Source organism: Mastacembelus armatus, chromosome 23 (genome assembly GCF_900324485.2).
Source record: "Mastacembelus armatus chromosome 23, fMasArm1.2, whole genome shotgun sequence".
Lineage (NCBI taxonomy): Eukaryota > Metazoa > Chordata > Actinopteri > Synbranchiformes > Mastacembelidae > Mastacembelus > Mastacembelus armatus.
Genome location: NC_046655.1, coordinates 13846503 through 13865953, shown reverse-complemented (window position 1 = coordinate 13865953; position 19451 = coordinate 13846503). Strand labels below are relative to the sequence as shown.

Sequence of the window (19451 nt, the reverse complement as noted above, 5' to 3'; positions counted from 1 at the left end):
AAAAATGTTTTTTCCTGAACAAAACAGACACTTCCCTGAAATTTCAGAAGTTAAGGTCATATTGTCAAGTAGGATTCAGGAGGGAACATTAACTCTGCCAACTTTCCACTGAGCTCCACGTTCAGGCTCAGTCATACACACCAAACTGCCACATGACTAAACATCCAAAAGCTGTGCAGCTAATCACTGTTAGGGAGAGTCATCTTAGCCTTTATCCTGCACTGCTACCTGCACTTGGTTAATTGTAACAGTTGATCACAGACATGGCACTTTGCAATGATTATTTTAAATTTAATCAATGCATTTATACGACAGAGAAAATATGAGAAACACAAAAAGCACTAAAATGTCTCATGTTGCGCACTACTGCCCTCAGTTTACTGGAAAAAGAAAAGCAGGCAAACCAACTTAAAAAGTTAAACGGTACTAAAATAAGTTGTGCTGTCTGTTCTGAGGGGCTGAGGGCTGTATCTGAAACACTTAAACTCCCACCTTTGCCATCAGCACTTACTGGATGTGGCCTCTGAACTCTTTTACTTTGTCCTTTTTGAAAAAGAAGCTTCAGCTTCTATGTGGGCAGATAGATCTGTGCTGCATTCAAGGTCCCTCCAAACGTTCCTACAGCTGATTGTATAAATAGGTGCAAACATGCTGCCGCACAAAATACAGCAACACTAAATGGAGGTTTTGTTGCAATTTTGGTCAGTTTATTCATTTAAGCACTCAAATGGTGCAGAGCTGCAGCAAAAACAGAAGGAATGTTTAGAAAATATATGCAAAAGTATGAAACAAACTCTTTTTAATATACACTTTAAATGGTCAAATCAAATCAAGTCACCTTTACACCACTCACACCTAACATGGCCACATTTGGGGTAACTCTCCTGCTGTCAGTTTTCATTCACTAAATTGGATAAATCCCGTGTTCTCTTCTTGAAGTTGTAAACTTCCCACGGTCAGTGAACGCCCCGTGATCTCATGGTTAAATGCACCGGTTTCGCTGCCTCTGGTCTGTCAGGGAACAGCTCGGATGGAGAGCAGCTTCTGTCTGCCAACACTAAACTTCTGTGGACACCGTCGCTTTTCACAGGTGAGTACGCTGCTCTGTAGCTGACACCGAGCTTTAGGTTTTGTGTTTTACACCAAGTAGAGGATAGTTTTCATTCGTTTTATTCTCTGATGTGTTTGTTCAGGTGGATTTGGAAACAAAATGAGTGACTACTGAAGGGACACTGACTTAAATCAATGACATATTCATATCCCATATTTAAGTAGACACGTGTATAACTGTATAACTAACAACCAATAAACACCTTTAAAGTCTCACTTGAAGTGTGGAGCTATGAGCAGTTCAATATAATAAAAATATCAAACTGGCAGTACCATGGCACCGATCACTGTTAAGTCATTACATGACTGTTATAATTTGATTATTAGTTGAAATACTTTAACATGTACAGTAAACTTGCACATAATTATGTGGTTCAATCTATAATAATGAATCTTATATGAAGCGAATCTTATATAAAAATGTTCTCTGTGTAAAACCTCTGTCAAATAAATGTAGAAGAGTTAAATACTGTCTGTTAAATACAGTGAAGCAGAAGTTTGGGGCGACATACGATTTAAATCTCTGTAAAGTAGCGGTACACCAAATCTGTGTACATAATAAATAATGCAAATGAACACTTTGCAGTATTTTAATGCAGTAATGTAACTACCTCACATGTACTTGGTTAATCTAATGTAATGTAACAGTAATAGCTAATATCCTTTGAAGAAGAAAAAAAAGTATTAATTTATCTGAATGTGTTTTAGATGCCCTGTTAAATAATAGCATTAGTAAAAAACGAATCACTGGCGTAAGCTGCTCAAGGCCACGTGTGTGTGTGTGTGTGTGCGCTGTGCTTTTTATTTGACAAACCGACCACTTGTGTCTGGATTCTTGCAGCTACAGTCAAAAGCTTTTCTATGATACACACACACACACACGCACGCACGCACACACACGGATCCCCTGTCAATAACAACAAAGACCTGCCTCCTTTCTCTCTTGGCTACTTCAAAAAGCTGCGGTGCACAAACACGTCGCACAGCACTTTGATGGCGTTTGTACTGAGAGTGAGGTGGGAGGCTTGTTTGACTTTTCCCTTTCTCATAAAAGGGCCTGAAAGGTCTCTGGTGCAGGGACACTGGTGCTTGACCTTCCCTCCCTGTGTGTGTGTGTGTGTGTGTGTGTGTGTGTGTGTGTGTGTGTGTGTGTGTGTGTGTGTGTGTGTGTGTGTTGAGGATGGGTGGTGGTGGCATTTGAGCACCAGTGGGTGGTTGGAGTACAGTGAATCCACCGCCCCAGATGGCACCCTGATGCCTGAACACATAAAAGTGTGTGCTTTGAGACAACAGTCTGTTCGCTCTCTGTGCTGAAAAAGATAAACATCAGACCCAGAAGGCTCCTGTCGATCGTGCTCCGTGTTAGCAAAGCAGGACCGGTTCACTGCAGTGACACGTTAAAACGAACACAAAGCCCTGAGGTTGGGAAAAGCACATTAGGACGTTTTCACAACGACCACAGTGCGAGTCCTCTCTTAATCCACCACACTCATCTATCCCATTAGGATGTGGACTCTCGTCTCATCACAAACTGACCAGGTTAGTGGACTTCAGATAGAAAACGACTATATTAACCTGCAGACAACACGATCCATAAAACACAATGCACACAACACACAAGCAGTGCAACTTCCCCATATTTTTAAAACTGCATGAGGTTAATAGTTACAACAGTGCAGCAGACCACAGCAACAGCAGCTGAACAAACGAAACATACCCACTGACAACCACAGTTACAGGAGTCACAGGAGCAGGCTCTTTAATGTGTGCAGCACCATGAGTGTCTGCACTGGGATGCACGGTGACTGTTTCGACGCCAGGGCCGCGGTCACTGGACCGTGAACTATGTCTCAAGTGAACTGATCTCTATATATAACGATTGGCTCACCTAAATGTAGTGTCTGGCCATTGCAATCAGAGGTGTGACAGGCAGCTCTTCTCAAGTATCATCACACTTTTGCATATGGCATCATTCAAAACCACTTGTTCAATTTATCTATTTTCTAACATGCAGGTACATACCAGTCAACCAAACTGTGTAAAGTCCATGTGATCTAACACTTTAATCACAGCAAAGAACCTGCGACCACCACAAACCCAAAGCACATTTAAATTAGAGGTGTTTTAATCCAAAGTTATTCATGTTTCATGGTGCTGATGTAGCTTGCTTACATCACTGACACTGCAAACGGAGCAGTAAACTATATTTTCTTATCTTGTATTGGATTTTTTGTAAACTAAGTAAGGCTACGGAGAAAAACACAAAATGCTTTTCATCGTTTTCTGCCGAATTTTTCACAGTACACAGCAGCAAGTGTATTTGGTATTTGTGGTGTTTTTTTCAATCTTGTGCTGCACCAGCCCCACCTGTGAAGCTTCAAAATGAAAAATTACACAGCCCCAGAGACAGGAAGTGTGGTTACATGGTCGTAACTTAAGCACCGGAAATTTTACTCCTCCTGCATCAAGGCAGCATTATAGTTCAGGTTCAAACTGCAGGGGAGGGCTGCAGCTCTGCACCCTTCCCCTGTGTTGGTGCAGCACGAGGAGTGTGTGTGGGCGTGAGTGTTGCTGAGATCAGTCTGTGTCCCATATTAAGTAAAATAGTTACCAAATGAAGTGACACGCTGATGTCGTCACCTTTGCATTATTAATGTTTATTAATATACTCGAGCGTAAAGATGAAAATATTTCCACCTGATGGTAAACACTGTGTTTGTATTTCATTTTGCTGGAGCTGAAACAAAGTAAATACTTGGATAGTAAATACTTTTTTTAATTTATATTTTTACACCATTTGAAAATAACCATAATGTGCAGCCCGACTTCTTAGGGCTACTTCTCCTTTCTAGTCTGAAGTGTCTAACAAAATCCGAGTGAAAACATCTCAGCAGCTTAACTCATTACTGTTCACACAACAACATTAGTACTGGTCTGGAGTGGTCTTTGAGTCCATCAGATGACTCCAAGTCCAATTATCATGCTCCTTTTCACGCTGGTTTGTTTCCACAATCCCCAGAGGGAGAAATCCTGCTCTTAAGCTGCTAAACATTCAGCCAGTACCTGCTGCTGTTTCTGCCCCAGCGGGCAGAGAACAGGGTCTTTAGAGCCTTTCGGTGGAAATGACGTTATGAGATCAGTGGGCATGAATCAGAACAGAGAAGTAAGCAAGTGTAAAACCAAAACAAGACGCTGAAACGTGCCATGAGCCGAGGGGATTCACTAGCAAGCTCTCTCACGTTACACACAGTCACTATTTCCACCAGTAATACAAAGACACTGATAAATGCAGTTTAACACCATAGATCAAGCACAGAGGCTGCCTACACCTCTCACAATCTTTGTGCTGCTACAGTAATCTCTAAAAACAAATTCTCTTACCAACCATGTTTCTATGTGTTTTTACATATATGGCACGACTGATTCAGGATCAGCAGGAGTTAGAGTTGTGCCTGTGCCAGAGTCTGACGATGACACCAAGTGCTGCTGTCAGGTGCATGCAGTCGTGTATATTCCTGATCTGCGTTTAGTATTTCAGCTCCAAAAATAGTCCACACACACACACACACACGCACACACAGAGCTCTCCAGCAGGCCTCAAATATCACATCGACCGTCACAAAGTCAAAGATCCTGTCAGCAAAACTGCTGCAATAGGCGCAGAACTGTTACTACAGTAATTTTCACAGTTGGCCGCAACCAAAAAAGGGATTTATTTTTATTTTTATTACACCTCAGAGGCTCTGCCAAACGTGACAGGTGGGGTCTCCCAAGCCCTGAAGGTATGGGTTTTATTTCAGCTGCTCTGTGGTTCAGGAGCTGGTTTGTCCATGGATCCACAGGGCAGGGGGTAGTTTAAGACCCAGCTTTGACAGCCAGTCTGAGCAGACAAATGTATTGAGTTTGTAAAGGGGGACTTAATCAGCTCTTGTGGTCTGGACGTCACTGGTGGTGACATATCTCTCATTCTGACTTTGTCTCTCTCTCTCTCTCTCTCTCTCTCTTCCTCTCGTAGGTCGTTTTGAGCGCCTAAACCGGCAAACCTCCTCGCCTGCCAGCCCATCTTTCCTCTGGAGGAAAAGGGGCAGTCGCTGTGAGTGCTGTGGTGAAGGAACGGTGGTTGACAGCGACACAGGCATAGTTTCCAGAATCTGAGAAATCTCATCGTTTGAAACAAAAATAAGAATCAGTGCAAGGTTTCGTGGAGGTTGTTGTGGATATTTTTGAGAGGAGGACGGAAAATAAAAAGCTGCAGACATGTCGCCTTTCCTGCGGATTGGCTTCTCCAACTTTGAGATCGATCCCGGTCTGGCCTACCACGAAGAGGTGCTGAACCCATACTGTGCCGTCTACATGAAGGAGCCCATCGACACAGGTTAGAGACCGTGTGAGTTTGTGTGTGAAATATAGACACAGATAGAGGCACAAATAGATTGTGGTTGTATTGTCTTTGGTGCTTAAGGCTGCAGCTCATCCAAGTACTAATCTGTGAAATATCAGAAAATCATGAAAAATACTCAAAGTCTCCCAGAGGTCAAGGTGTAATCTTCAATTTTTAGAAACAGAGAAAAGCGGCACATCCTCCTATTGTAGAGTCTCTGTGCATTATAATAATAATAATTAATATCTATATAGACATCAACTCAGGATGCATTTACATTCGCTCCAGTCAACTGGGTGTCTCTGAGGAAAAACTATTCTTGTTCAACAGTGGGTGTTGGCAAATGTGTAATTAGCATCTACATTTTTAGATTCTGAAGCTTGTTAACAGTTTGCAGAATGAATGACTATTATGTAAATACTTGTAATTCTGATCAGGGAATCTAAAGTATGCGATCCCAGGAAATCGGACATGTCCAGTTCAACAACAAAAATACTGTCAATGCAAAAAGACTCATGAATTTTTTTAAATATTACGACTCCACATCCTTCATTTGTCAAAATCTTCATTGTGGTTGTTGATTCACACACAGTGTCACAACTCTGGGAAACTTCCCAGCACGATAACAGACTCAGAGCCGATATCTTTGTTCTGCAACTGTCTATCTTTAACCACTGGTGAGTATGATGCAGGACGGAGCTAAAAACAATGTGCCACAGAGGAAAAGAGGACGGTTATGGTGTTTCTTTTCCTCTTCTGTAAAACACTAGGCTGCCCTACAAGAGTGTGTGTTTTTACACTAAATTGACTCATTGCAGGAACAGTGTCATTTAGTTTCATTTCATTTTACCACAGAAAAAAAGACTTTTCATGGCTGGATGATACCATCATGAGCAGGAAAACACTGCCGACTTATTACCGCAATATATGAAATGAAAACGTACAAACGATTCTCGGTTTTTACCATCAAATCAAACAAAGAAACTGGTTTTATCTTCAAACAGAAGTGATAAAAAGCATCAATAAGCAGCTTTTAGCCTGCAGTGCTAAGACAGAATGCAGCTTTATAACTTACAGTTACACAACACTGCACCAAAGCTGTTTCTTATATGTTACAACAAAAGCAGAAACTGTAATTGCCCTTACACATGTAACTGATTCTGTTTCCTTTTTCTTTGTTTCAGTAATGTGACAAATATCCTTTGTGTTAATGGAAAATCTTGTTTGACAGCTTGTCACTGCGGGTTATTCTTCGTTTACTTCCACTTTTCAAATCCTACTCGAATGAGGCAAAACCAGCTGAGTCAGTCTGAGTTTACTCTGCTGTTGAATTGTACTGTGTTTTACCAACAGGTATTATTACTATTACTCAACACAATATCTGCGAGTACAGACCGAAGAACAGACAGCTCTTTGTATAACGTAAAATACTGATCCTGAATCAGCAGCCGAAAGACTAACAAACACAAAGTGAACACCAGCACCTTCAATGAAGGAGGATTTACTGCAGCACTGTTGGATTAGACTGACTTGGATTTTCCTCTGTGCATAATAAACCAACAACTGAGCGGATAAACATACCAGAGTTGGCTGAAGCTTTTTAGACAAAAGGAAAATGCAATAACTTCAAACTGAAGCCATCAAACAAAAACTAATTAAAAGTCTCTGCTAAAACACCTACAGAACATAAACTGACGAACGTGTAGATGTCTTTGATGGAGCACAGGAACGAGAGCACCCTTAGGTGTATATGCATCTTCACTGCTTTTTCAAAGAACAACACAGGAACTGAGTACTGGCTGACACCAAAACATGACACCTCACTCTGCATAATGCCACAAAGAAGGTTTCTCAGGAAGAAACACAGTGAGGAGAAACAGACATATTTTCCTCCGTGGGTGCTTTAATGGGTGCAGACGGCAGCTGGCAGGGCTGGTGGACAGGCAGGCGATTAGCCGACGACGGAGAACACCACTGATCACTTTGGGAGTAAAAGGCTTAGTGGGCTTTATTGTTGAAGCGGCAACATGACATGTGGCTGTTATGTAAGTGGATATATGGGATGTTATTGCAGAGAAATAAAAGGAGCAGATGTCAATTATGGAGGCCAGGACGTCTTTTTTATTCCTGGCCATGTGATGCGATTAAAAATCTCTCAACACTGAAATAATAATCTCAACAGTCTGCTGGCCAGGTGCTTTAAAACGTATATCCATCATCCTGTAATGTAAACTAAATATATCAGCAACAACAGAGAACACGACTAATGTTTTAATGTCTTGACTCTCCAGATGGCAATAAATTACGTGTTTTAATGTAAAGCACTTAAGTAATAAAAAGCATCTAAGCCCCAGAGAGTGATAAAACTATTTTCTTCCTATTCAACCAGATTAATTCCTGCTGCCTGACAGAAAACTTGCTCCATCCTCCGGATGTTACTAATAAAAACGTGTGAATTAAACACTTACAGGATGTGGCTGGTGGTATTCTATATTTTTATTATTGTCAACAAAAAACATAGAAAGATCAAAAGAATAAGTCAGTAATACTCTAATACTCTCCGTGCCTGTGGCTCTGAGCTCCTGTTTGTGTACACAGTATGTGTTGTATCTGGGACTATTTTCACAGGCGGATACACACACACACACACTTGGTGCTCTGGCACTGACATAATGAAGGAACATGTCCCTCAGTTTAACAGAGGAGCTTGTTTGGGACAGCAAAGGAAGAAAGAGGAATAAAATATATCAGGAGAAAATACTTGACAGGTCAGACAGTTTGTTGTTGTTTTATCTTCCTGTGGAATTTGTGGGCAATAAGAAAGATCAAGAAAATCTAACCAACCTCATTGTTTAACTGATGGTTGCACCTTGTATCATTTCTATCCTGCCAGTAAGAACATTTCATTTGCTGATGTACAGGTTTTTTTTAAGTACCGATGTGAAAGTCAAAGTGAAAATTCACTTTTATTTCCTGCCCGTTGCTGACAGAGGCGTCTTTTCGTGCTATTGTACGTTCTTCTGTACAGAAAAGGGCCAAGTGTATAAGCAGAAGAAGCCCACTATGTACCCACCCTGGAGCACCACATTCGATGCCCACGTCCACCGCGGTCGCATCATGCACGTGATGGTGAAGGACCGGACGGCAGAGCTGAAATCTGAAGCCACGGTGGCTCTGGACTTGCTGGCAACACGATGCAAGAAAGAGAACGGCAAGCTGGAGATCTGGGTTGGTGCAGAGTGTGTGTGACTGTGTGTGTGTGACTGTGTGTGTGACTGTGTGTGACTGTGTGTGTGTGTGTGTGTGTGTGTGGACTCATAGGGCAGCTGTTTGGCAAAGTACAGATGGGCTGACACACTTGTGGGTCAAAAAAAAAAACAAAAAACAAAAAAGTTTAAAGTTGCTAATCCTCATCTCAGCCAATAAAAATCGACACTGCATGTAATGGGTAAAAACTAGGTTGTCACCTGCACTGCAGCGCCCACAAAACAGGTGTATTAAAATCACTAATAATGGCTGTGCTACATGTACACGTCCTGCTAATACACAGCAACATACAGTAATTAACGTATCTGTTACTATCACTTAGCTAGTCAGAATAAAAAAACCTTAATAATAATAATTCCAGACTAATTGGTTCGTTTATTTGGGCACAAGAATCATGTAAGTAGAATAAACAAAGCAACACACTGACAGCTGCTTTAATTAAACTGAACACAAATCCTTTCCCTCCATTTTTTAAATCATCCAACAAGATGTCCAGACATTTGAAGAGAGACAGTCTGACTGTGTCTTTGAAAGTCTGTGTGCCACAGTAGCATCATGTCAACTGTCCCCTGCACCAAATCTAAAAAATATATATATATGTAAATGGACGAAACAAATCTGACACTGAATTTCCTCATCAGACCGTCGGCCGCACATCATGACGTGCACAGTTTCATCATTGGTGCATCATCATCGTCATCATCATCTTAAATCCACATCCTTCCTTTTTCTTTTGTATACGCAATAATTTTCTCATGAACAGCAGCGCTGTTTTCTGTTTCTCATCAGTTCGTCCTGTTTCTGTTCATCTTTCAGTTGGAGCTGAAGCCACAGGGGCGTCTGCTGATGGAGGCCAGATATTATCTGGAGAAAAGTGGTGAGTAGTTTCACTTCACAATACTACAATATTTTAGAACAAAGCTATTTCTTACAAAAAAAAGAACTTTCTATAGCTGAAACTGAGAAAATTAAATTAAAATCTGTGAAGGCACAAGTGAAAATTAGAGGTTTAATTTTATCTTTAATGCACAGCTTTGTTAAAAGGTGTTGCTGTTATTAACTGAGGAAATATTTTAACCTTCTTGTGGAGATACACTGTAAAAAAAATAATGTGATCATAAAGGGGTGAAGGCAGCAGATGTCAATTATTACTTGCAGCTCTGGTTTGTTCTGCGATGCCGATTACAGACCAGTTACATTTTCTAAAATCAAAAATAAGACCCTGTGCCTCCTGTTGGAGCCAGCGGACATGATTTGCTGTGTGCTCAATCTCTTTCTCTGGTGCTTTCCTGACATTAACACCTCCAAGGGCCCGGGAAGTCACCGGGAACTAACACAAAGAACGTTTCTATATTTAGACCCAGCAAATAGGAAATCTCAGAACAACAGGTGGTAATAGGGACTGGTACACTCACAACCTGATCTGTTGAGCGTCCCCTTGGACCACATATAAAACTCACTCTCTCTACCGCTTGTCTGACTGATCTAAAGAAAAATATGCTCATCTGTGTTTGCTGTCAGAGTGAATCAGTGTCTACTACCAGCTCTGAGCTGAAGGCAATGACAACTTGTGGTTTCTGGGGGAGTTTTGTGCTGGAACTATTTCTTGGTGATGGTGTGGTGACTGTGCACAACATCCCAAAGTCATGCTGTTACAATGGGGTTGCCAGATTTGATACCATCGAGCCAATGTTCACCAACTGTGTCTGGCAACCTCTAATGTAGCCATAGATTCTGCACAGATGCAGCGAGCAGAATGATATGGACTTTCTCATCTCAACTTTAGGAAAAAGCCAATAAGTTTATATTTATAGTTCCCTCTGAAGACTGCCTCAGCTATATTATTATTTCTTTTACCCCAGGGGACAATGAGCAGCATCACTGTGTATGAACTGGAGGAAGTCAGGTTTTAATTGTACAACGTCCTCTGGACAGACGTGACACTAGCCAATATAACAAAACACAAAAAAGCAGCAAAAACACGAAGCAGCTGAACATGATACAACACTATTTTAAAGCCTTTATAGAAAAAACAGGCAAATTACTATTAATCCAAGTCCTGATAGACACAGAGTAACGACGCTAATACGGTGAAATGCATCAGTTTCTCCGGTTCAGTCCAGCAAGTGACGGTAAGATGCATTTGCTGTGCAGCAACTAAGGAGACAGCAGGGACGTAAAACGGATTAAGCTTCACTGGCACTAAACGATAAAACCTAAACAAACTGGGAAGACGTAAAACCACAAACGCAGAGCAGGAGGTTTGATGTTAAATGGCAGAACTAGATGTCAGGCCTGGATCTTAAAGTCATATGGTTTGTGAAATGGTGCAGATTCACTCTTTGGTCAAAATGAAACCGATGTAGGTAAGAAACCCAACCCACAAAAGGTGAGAGAACTGAAACCTCAGTGTGAAATCTTCTCAGCAGAAAGCGATCATCCTGTCCACAGAGAGCTGAGCTCAGCAACTACATGTCGTTGGGGTCTGTCTTCCTCTTGCAATGAAAGGTTTGGTGATGTGCTTCAGATACTGCAGGTCAGACCGAGGGAGACCCCGAGTCTGAACGGGAGCGAGAGGGTCTGTTCGCCCTCCACCAGAGACGCGGCGCCATCAAACAGGCCAAAGTTCACGTCGTCAAATGCCACGAGTTCAGCGCTACGTTCTTCCCTCAGCCGACCTTCTGCTCCGTCTGCAAAGAGTTCGTCTGGTATGTGACACACTGAGATTTCACAAACTCACCACATTAGTCATTTTCTTCATTACACCTTAGTCATTTCTCCTGTTCTTCTCCTCTGCAGGGGTCTTAACAAGCAGGGGTACCAGTGCAGACGTAAGTGTCAGGTTATTTTCCCCTGAGCCACTGGAAGGCCAGTTTTTCATGATGTGCTTCTGTCTGAACTCTGTCATCTCTGTCCTTCAGAGTGCAACGCAGCTATTCACAAGAAATGCATAGACAAAGTCATTGCCAAATGCACCGGTTCAGCCATAAACAGCAAAGAAACAATGGTAAGAGTCAGACTCAGACTGTTCCCCAGACTCACACCCACTGTTTCGCATAAATCACTCAGACAGCACGGTGCCTTCTTCTGGGTAATCGGTTAAATTTAGTTGTCGCTCATAAAGTTTGTTCAGGAGATTTGTAAACTTGTGGGTGTAATGGTTACTAATGAGGGAGTCACCTCATACAGAGGCATCGTTACGCCAGATATTGTCATCTCATCTGCTGCTTTTATTTGCTCCTGTTTCACTTCCTCCTCGGCCACATGTCTGCAGAGATCCTCAACAGATCTGCCACCCACTGTTTGGGTATAGGAAGTGTTTCTACTACTGTTTCAGGCCTGCTGATCTAAGGGGTTGCAGGTCTGTTTGCAAAGACAAAAACTGAGCTGAGGCGTCTGTAACAATCTGTGTGTAATGAGCTGCATGTGTTGCAGATCCACAAGGAGCGCTTCAAGATCGACATGCCCCACAGGTTTAAAGTCCACAACTACAAAAGTCCCACTTTCTGCCAACACTGCGGGACTCTGCTGTGGGGGCTCGCCAAGCAGGGGCTCAAATGTGAGGGTGAGAGGCGGGAGTTTTCTGATTTCTGTCACTTTAAGCATCTTGCACACACTGCACACTTGGAGGTGTTGGTTTACACTTCGTACACACCCATGCTTTGGTCTGACCTCAGTTACTTATCACAGCAACCCTTTAAACGCCAATGCCCTGCAGGAGAAGTTCATAGATGTCTGTATGAGAGACCAGCTGAGTCTACACAGCAGAAAGCTTGGATGAAAACAGCCAGAAAATAGTGCGAATCAAAGGTCACAGTCCAAACAAAAAGCAACTGTTAATGAGACCAACAACTCTGTCCTCAGTGTCCAACTTAGGATCCAAAATTCCCAATTAGGGGTTAATTCATCACACATGTAGTGCTACACTCCTATTTACCCATCCATTCACACACACACTGATGGTGTATGGACAGTTAAATCCATAGTGGCATATTCCTAAGGCTGTGCTGCAAAGGCTAGTGTGCAATAAAGAATAACACCTTGAATAAGAGTCAAATTAAGATAAAACAGATAAAAAGAAAAAAGACTGAGATTATACAGATGTAAGAGTTAGTCAGATTGTCCTGGGCAGAACAGAAGAATTAAGCCTTAGTTTATTTAAAGATTAACAGCCATGATGGTTTAGCCCACAGCACAACATGATATACTTCTAACAGCTGCCTCAACACCAGACATTTCAACTTTTCCCACCAGGATGATACACTGAGCTTTTTTCACATGTTGGACAATCGACCAGAAGCTGCAGCTGCCACAGCAGGTGGAGAATATAATGTTGCAGTGACATTAACCACATTTTCAATACAAGCCAGCACAGTGATGCAGTGTGTGTGTGTGTGTGTGTTTGTACAGTATATTCTCTGCTGGCTAAAAGAAAACATGACAAATAAAAACAGTAATTTCTTCTTTATAAAAAGAAGCAATATATTATGACATTACCTTATTGTGACCTGGATGTTACTTATTTGATTCTGTTCCCTCTTGGCCGCAAATTGTATGAAATAGAGTGAGAAGCTTTCTACGCTATTACCTGGCAAAGTGTGTTACTGCTGTGTTTTCTGTGCAGAGTGCAGTATGAACGTGCACCATAAATGCCAGAATAAAGTAGCCAACCTGTGTGGGATCAACCAGAAACTGATGGCTGAGGCTCTGGCGATCATCGAGAGCAAACAGCAGGTCAGAAAAACCAACCTCTGCTCTTTCAGAAGGTTTTAGTCATGCAGGTTATTATAACTTCTGTTTTTATGATGTTTTCAACTCTGATGTCTGTCTCAACATGGTGCAAATGCTATTTTTCAAGACTATTTTTTGGATATTTTAACTTTAAATTAACTCAAATCTGCAGTAAAACACCAAATCCCACCTGTGTGACACTGCTCTTACCTTTAATATTTAGGCCAAAAGCACCAAAGAAAGTGACATCATTGGTCGGGAAGGTCCAGTCGGTATCGGCCAGCCGGGAACGCTCCGCCCCACGTCTGAGTTGGTAGCAAGCACACCGGCCACACTGACAGCTGCAAACAAAGGTACACAAACGTTAACGTCTTTGTTTGATCAAATCTGGAGCTTGTTCTTTCTGTAACACCATGTGTTTGTTTGCCGACCTGCCTCTTCCCACAGAGCTGCAGGGGGTTTCATGGGAAGGACCTGCAGATGTCAACACTGAGCCACTGACAAAAGAGGAGCCTCTGTACGCTGTTCCCAAGAAGGATCACCAACCCAAATTCAACATTGATGACTTCACCCTGCATAAGATGCTGGGGAAAGGCAGCTTCGGCAAGGTAGCAGACATGCCCCGATTCCTAGAAGACAAAGCAGAATAGAAATACACAGCATATTATTTAAGAGCGTAAGGCTTTTTTAGAGTTCAACAAAAATACAAAACACCAGCTTCACGGAAAGATCTTCCATTAGTTTGACATAAGAGTTCTAGTTCTCTTTAACACACATCCTTCACACACTCAGAGGCTTGTGGGCAATTGTCACGCAGCAAATTTCCACAGAAAACCACAGAGGCATTATAAAAAAGGTGTTAAACACAGGCAGAGAGTACTAAAGAAACAGATAACCTGTCCACTCGCAGCAGGTTTTCAGACGTTCTTTCTGTTTCCAGGTGTTTTTAGCTGAGCTGAAAAAAAGTGGGAAGTTTTTTGCGGTGAAGGCCCTAAAAAAAGACGTGGTCCTGATGGATGATGATGTCGAGTGCACCATGGTGGAGAGGAGGGTCCTGTCTTTAGCCTGGGAAAACCCCTTCCTCACACAGCTTTACTGCACTTTCCAGACCAAGGTAACAGCCGTGCACTCAGAACTCATCTGAGCGTTCACGCCAGCGCTCCTCAAGAAAACCACAGCCCTGACATCTGTGCTTTTGACACAGGAAAACCTGTTTTTCGTCATGGAGTATCTCAATGGAGGTGACCTGATGTTCCACATCCAGAGCTGCCACAAGTTTGACTTGCACAGAGCCACGTATGTATCCCGTCCAAAGACACAGCGTGCAGCGCTGTTAGCTTTGGACCGTGTGGGTGGGAGGCTTTGCATCTCTTTCCCCCAGTTCATTTATGACAGTGAAGCGTCAGCAAGTCAGCACTTTTATCGACTGACACGTACGGATGAGATGAAACAAGCAGGAAAAAAAAAAAAAACATAAGTAACATCATCCGTGTTTCCTTTTCATCTTTCTGCAGCTTCTATGCAGCTGAGATCATCTGTGGGCTGCAGTTCTTGCACTCTAAAGGAATCATTTACAGGTACGTTCCAAGTATGAGCCACAAACTAGACTGAAAAGTCAAATTTAGAAGCTTCAGCTTTTGCATTGTTTTTTTCTTTCTTGCTCCTGTTCGTCTGCAGGGATCTGAAGCTGGATAACGTGCTGCTGGACTCCGAGGGCCATATAAAGATAGCAGACTTTGGCATGTGTAAGGAGAACATGCAGGAAGACTCACGAACCTCCACCTTCTGTGGGACACCTGACTACATCGCCCCAGAGGTGACCACACGCAGCTCTCTATGGTTTTACAAGCTGAACAAACTGGGTTCCTCAGGAAACATTTGGTCGGATCACAGCAGGAAAAGCACAGGGGGAAATCAGATTAATGAGGCTTCTTTCTATATCTAAACACTGTAGTACTCTACTTAGATCAGTCTGAAGGGACAGATACATAGAAGAACTGAGTATTTTGTTAAACTGTGAAGGATCTATTTTGTTACAGCAGCCATGATGAGGGCCGTCTTATAGACAGTGTCAAAGGGAAAGTCTAGAAATAAAACTAGCTGCCTTAAACTGTCTGAAACCAGCCAGAGGTCAAACCTGCAGGCTCTTACTCAGCAATAAGCAGAAAAACACGTGGCACAGCTTCTCTACAAAAACTGTAACATTTAAAATGTTCTGTATTCCTAAGAAAAGAAAAAAAACATTTTTATTATGAATACAGGACAAGGTGCCTTCAACCGATAGTTTAACTAAAATGAAGGTAAATGTTTCGTATTTACAGTTAGAAATGAAACGTTAAAGTTGGCACAAACGTCAAAATGTCCCTGAGCAAAAACTTTCAGTCCGCAGGTCTATGGCCTGTGCGTTGTGTCAGGGGTTAAAGTGCAAAGTGCATTAGGGGCAGCCTGTTCTAACAGTGTGTTTGTGACTGTGGAACAGATTCTGCTGGGTCAGAAGTACAGCAGCTCAGTGGACTGGTGGTCGTTCGGGGTGCTGCTGTACGAGATGCTGATCGGCCAGTCGCCGTTCCACGGCCGCGATGAGGAGGAGCTATTTCAGTCCATACGAACAGACACCCCACTCTACCCCCGCTGGCTCCCCAAAGACTCCAGGGACATACTAATCAAGGTCTGACTCTGTTTCTGTGGTGCTGAAGGGATTAGCATCTCCAGGCAGCATTTCTTGGGATGGACTTTTTGAGGATAACTTCACTAGTTACACTTTTTTATTATCCAATTATCTGTGTTATATCCAATCATATCCAAATTATCCATTAACAAAAACATGAAACTATGATACTAGATATATTTTAGAGCTGCAACAACTAATAGATCAGTCGATCTGCAGATCATTTCTAGCAGAAACAATTGTTTGTTAAAACCTCAGGGTTCTCTGCGACTTTGGAAATGTGTGACATTTATTAGTTCATTGAAAAACTGTTGGATATATCACACTGTGCCTGTACGGCTCCTGCGTATTTGTGCTGCAGCTGTTCGTCAGAGAGCCTGAGGAGCGTCTGGGGGTGAAAGGAAACATCCGCAAACACAACTTCTTCCACAGCACTGACTGGAACGCCTTGGAAAAACGGCAGGTGGAGCCGCCCTTCAGGCCAACTTTAGTAAGTACAACAACAGGGTGTGTGTGCAGGCCACAGACTCACCAGGGTACATTAGATGTAAATGCTCAGAGCTTCCTGCAAACATTACTGAACTTCCTGTCTTTTCTGCATATTTTGCCATCCAACAACAAACATCTGTGAGACCAGACAGAGGGAACAAATCATTTGAAGAGACTCACATCCAGGGGAGCAGAACCAAAACCCCACAAAAACCAGAGCATCTTGTTGCTCCCACTACAGATGATTCACTAGTTGAAGGCTCTGACAATAGAAATGAGCCTGTTTAAGGCACATGAATAGTGTGATGGATGAGCACACATCATTACAACTCATGCTCATAGTATTTTTTGCCACCGAGACACAACAACTTATATAAAGTGTCTGTTATAAGAGAACAACTGGATCCTTTTTCACCCTAATGCTAAACTAATGAGGCTGTTTTATTTTTCTGGGAAGCTGAGAAGATCAACACGTAGACGACAAACCAACTCATCCAACCTCTCTCTAGAGCCACAGCTGGAAGAATTTGATGAACATCATCTGGTCGATGTTATTGCAAATTAAATATCTTTCACCTTGGGCTCTGAGAAATTATGTCAGTCTGTTTTCTAACTGCAAAGAAATCAATAAAATAAACCCACCAGTTTCTGCTGGTCCAGCTTCTTAGAGGGAACACTAAACTAGATAATATATTCTACTCATCATTAATGTCTAAATATAGTGCAATAATCAATTTGCAGCCTTAAACTCATGTTTAAATGTCTATATAGTAAACAAAGATGATGTTTAATCTGTTATTTGTGCACTTTACACACTTTAGTATCCAGTTGACTTTGTTTCACAGCAGCTTGTTATTATTTGTGCGTTCACGTTTTCTCTCCGTCATCTCAGACGTCGCCCAGTGACTGCAGCAACTTTGACAAAGAGTTTATCAACGAGAAGCCCAGACTGTCGTGTGCCGACAGGACGCTCATCAACAGCGTCGACCAGACGATGTTCAGAAACTTCTCCTTCGTTAACCCTGGGATGAATCGCATCGCTGGCCCCTGACCACCTGACCGCCAACCTACTACCTGCAAACAAGCTGCTCAAGCACAACCAACACTGGACTGTAACTGAAGCAAACTGCAGACTTTAGACTGTGACGGTGACAAAACTCAGCTGTATCCATAGTCATGGTGATGTCAAGCACTAAACTGTAAAGTCGTTTCTGTCTCTCTCAACTGTAAAATCTCAAATAAAACAAAAACATACGTAAAACCTGACACCTCACAGGACAAAGTCCATACCAAGACTCTGTACATAGAGCGTAGGTTATAATTTATCAAAGATGTACAATTCCTACCTGCTAGAGTTCCACCTTTAAGTCTCTGACCCACTTACCTAACATTTGTGTGTATCAAGATGTGTTTATCAATACAAATGAGCTTGTAATTAATTCACGGTGCCTCAGAAAACTTCGTGAAGTTCTTCAAGCAAAGAAAACAGAGAAATCTATTGTTACCGTTTCCTTGTTATCGTCCTGTTCCATAGCTCACCGAGTCTTTTACCTCAGCCGTGGGTATAGATGTGACAAAAACATTTAACAAGTGAATTGTAATTATGTCGATATTCTGTCTTGTGGGTGGAATAGATGTGTTATTAGTAGTGACGTTTCCTTCAACCTGTTAATATGGATCGGGTTCTTTAGATCCCTGGATGCTGTAGTTTGTGTTCTTCCCTTTATTGTGAATCTTGTACAATAAAATGCGTACACCTATGTGTTTTTTTATATAAATCTGCCATCTGTTTTGTTTCTGACTGAAGACTTTTGATCATGTGTAGCATCCATCCACAGATAGGCTGAGTGTGTAGGTGGAGGCTCTGACAGCAGAAAACCTTCTCAGTTTTTCCACTTGACATTTCCCTCATAAAAATACAAATTTTCCAGTGTTCGTGAACTTTTCACATTTGAAAGTTTTGCAGACCACTTCAAGTTTCTGCAGGTTCTCCAACTTAAATTTAAGATTATTTTAAAAAATGAGAAAGAGTTCAACCACAGTCACAGAGGCCAAAGTATGAGAGATAAAGACCAGTAAGGAGCAATCGCCAACAATTATATAGCAAATGTAGTGTGAAATAAATTCCATATTTACACACATTTTAGATTTTGTAATTATTTCCTGCATAATCCTAAAATGAATTAATCATTAAACATGACCTGGACCTGAAAAAGAAGCAGAAAATGATGGATGGACTGGTTTTACAGCAGGTTATAGCTGACTAGAAGAAATCCTAAAAATGTGTGTATGAAATTTAAAACCTTTTAATACCTTTAGGGGCCTTTTCAGGTTTATTTTTAAATCTATATTGAAAAAAAATAGATGTGCAGATATTGTTTGCACAAGTAGCAATTATACACCACATACAAGTAATTATACACCACAACATTTATGATGGCACATTTACTGTAAATTTGACTCAGAACATATTTACAGGCAGAAACGTCAGATGCCCAATTGATGCCTCACAATAAAGTTTTACTTCATCACATTCAAGCGAACCAGAAACTGTTCATTTGACATCTTTTACTGAATGTGTGAAACTCTGACTCTTCATTATTCTAATGACCTAACATTTAGCGAAATATTACACAAAAATAAAAGAGTGAAAGTGTACTGAAGAAAATGTGTCAGAACAGACAGAGGAACACATATCTGAGTCACATGCAACTAATTAATTTGACTGAGTCATTGTTTTAAGAAAGAAAATGTAAAAAGCTCCAAATCTTTGGTTATTGGACTGTTTTCGTCAGGTATGAAGAC

At 41.7% G+C, this 19451-nt stretch overlaps 1 protein-coding gene across 2 annotated transcripts; it reads left to right on the top strand.

The window, feature by feature from the left end:
* Positions 1-994: 994 nt before the first annotated feature.
* Positions 995-18403, top strand: prkcq (protein kinase C, theta). Of its 2 annotated transcripts, none has more exons than XM_026326805.1 (18): positions 995-1090; positions 5126-5485; positions 8520-8719; positions 9575-9635; positions 11286-11466; positions 11558-11589; positions 11680-11765; positions 12194-12323; positions 13383-13492; positions 13713-13842; positions 13937-14097; positions 14430-14603; positions 14694-14785; positions 15004-15066; positions 15167-15305; positions 15969-16157; positions 16519-16647; positions 17539-18403. In XM_026326805.1, exons 2-18 carry the CDS (start codon positions 5368-5370, stop codon positions 17695-17697), a joined length of 2154 nt encoding a protein of 717 aa, XP_026182590.1. In that variant the 5' UTR covers positions 995-1090; positions 5126-5367; the 3' UTR covers positions 17698-18403. The 2 variants fall into 2 exon arrangements, with proteins under 2 accessions (XP_026182590.1, XP_026182591.1); XM_026326806.1 differs by lacking the exon at positions 995-1090 and adding an exon at positions 4719-4892.
* The last annotated feature ends 1048 nt before the right edge of the window (positions 18404-19451 follow it).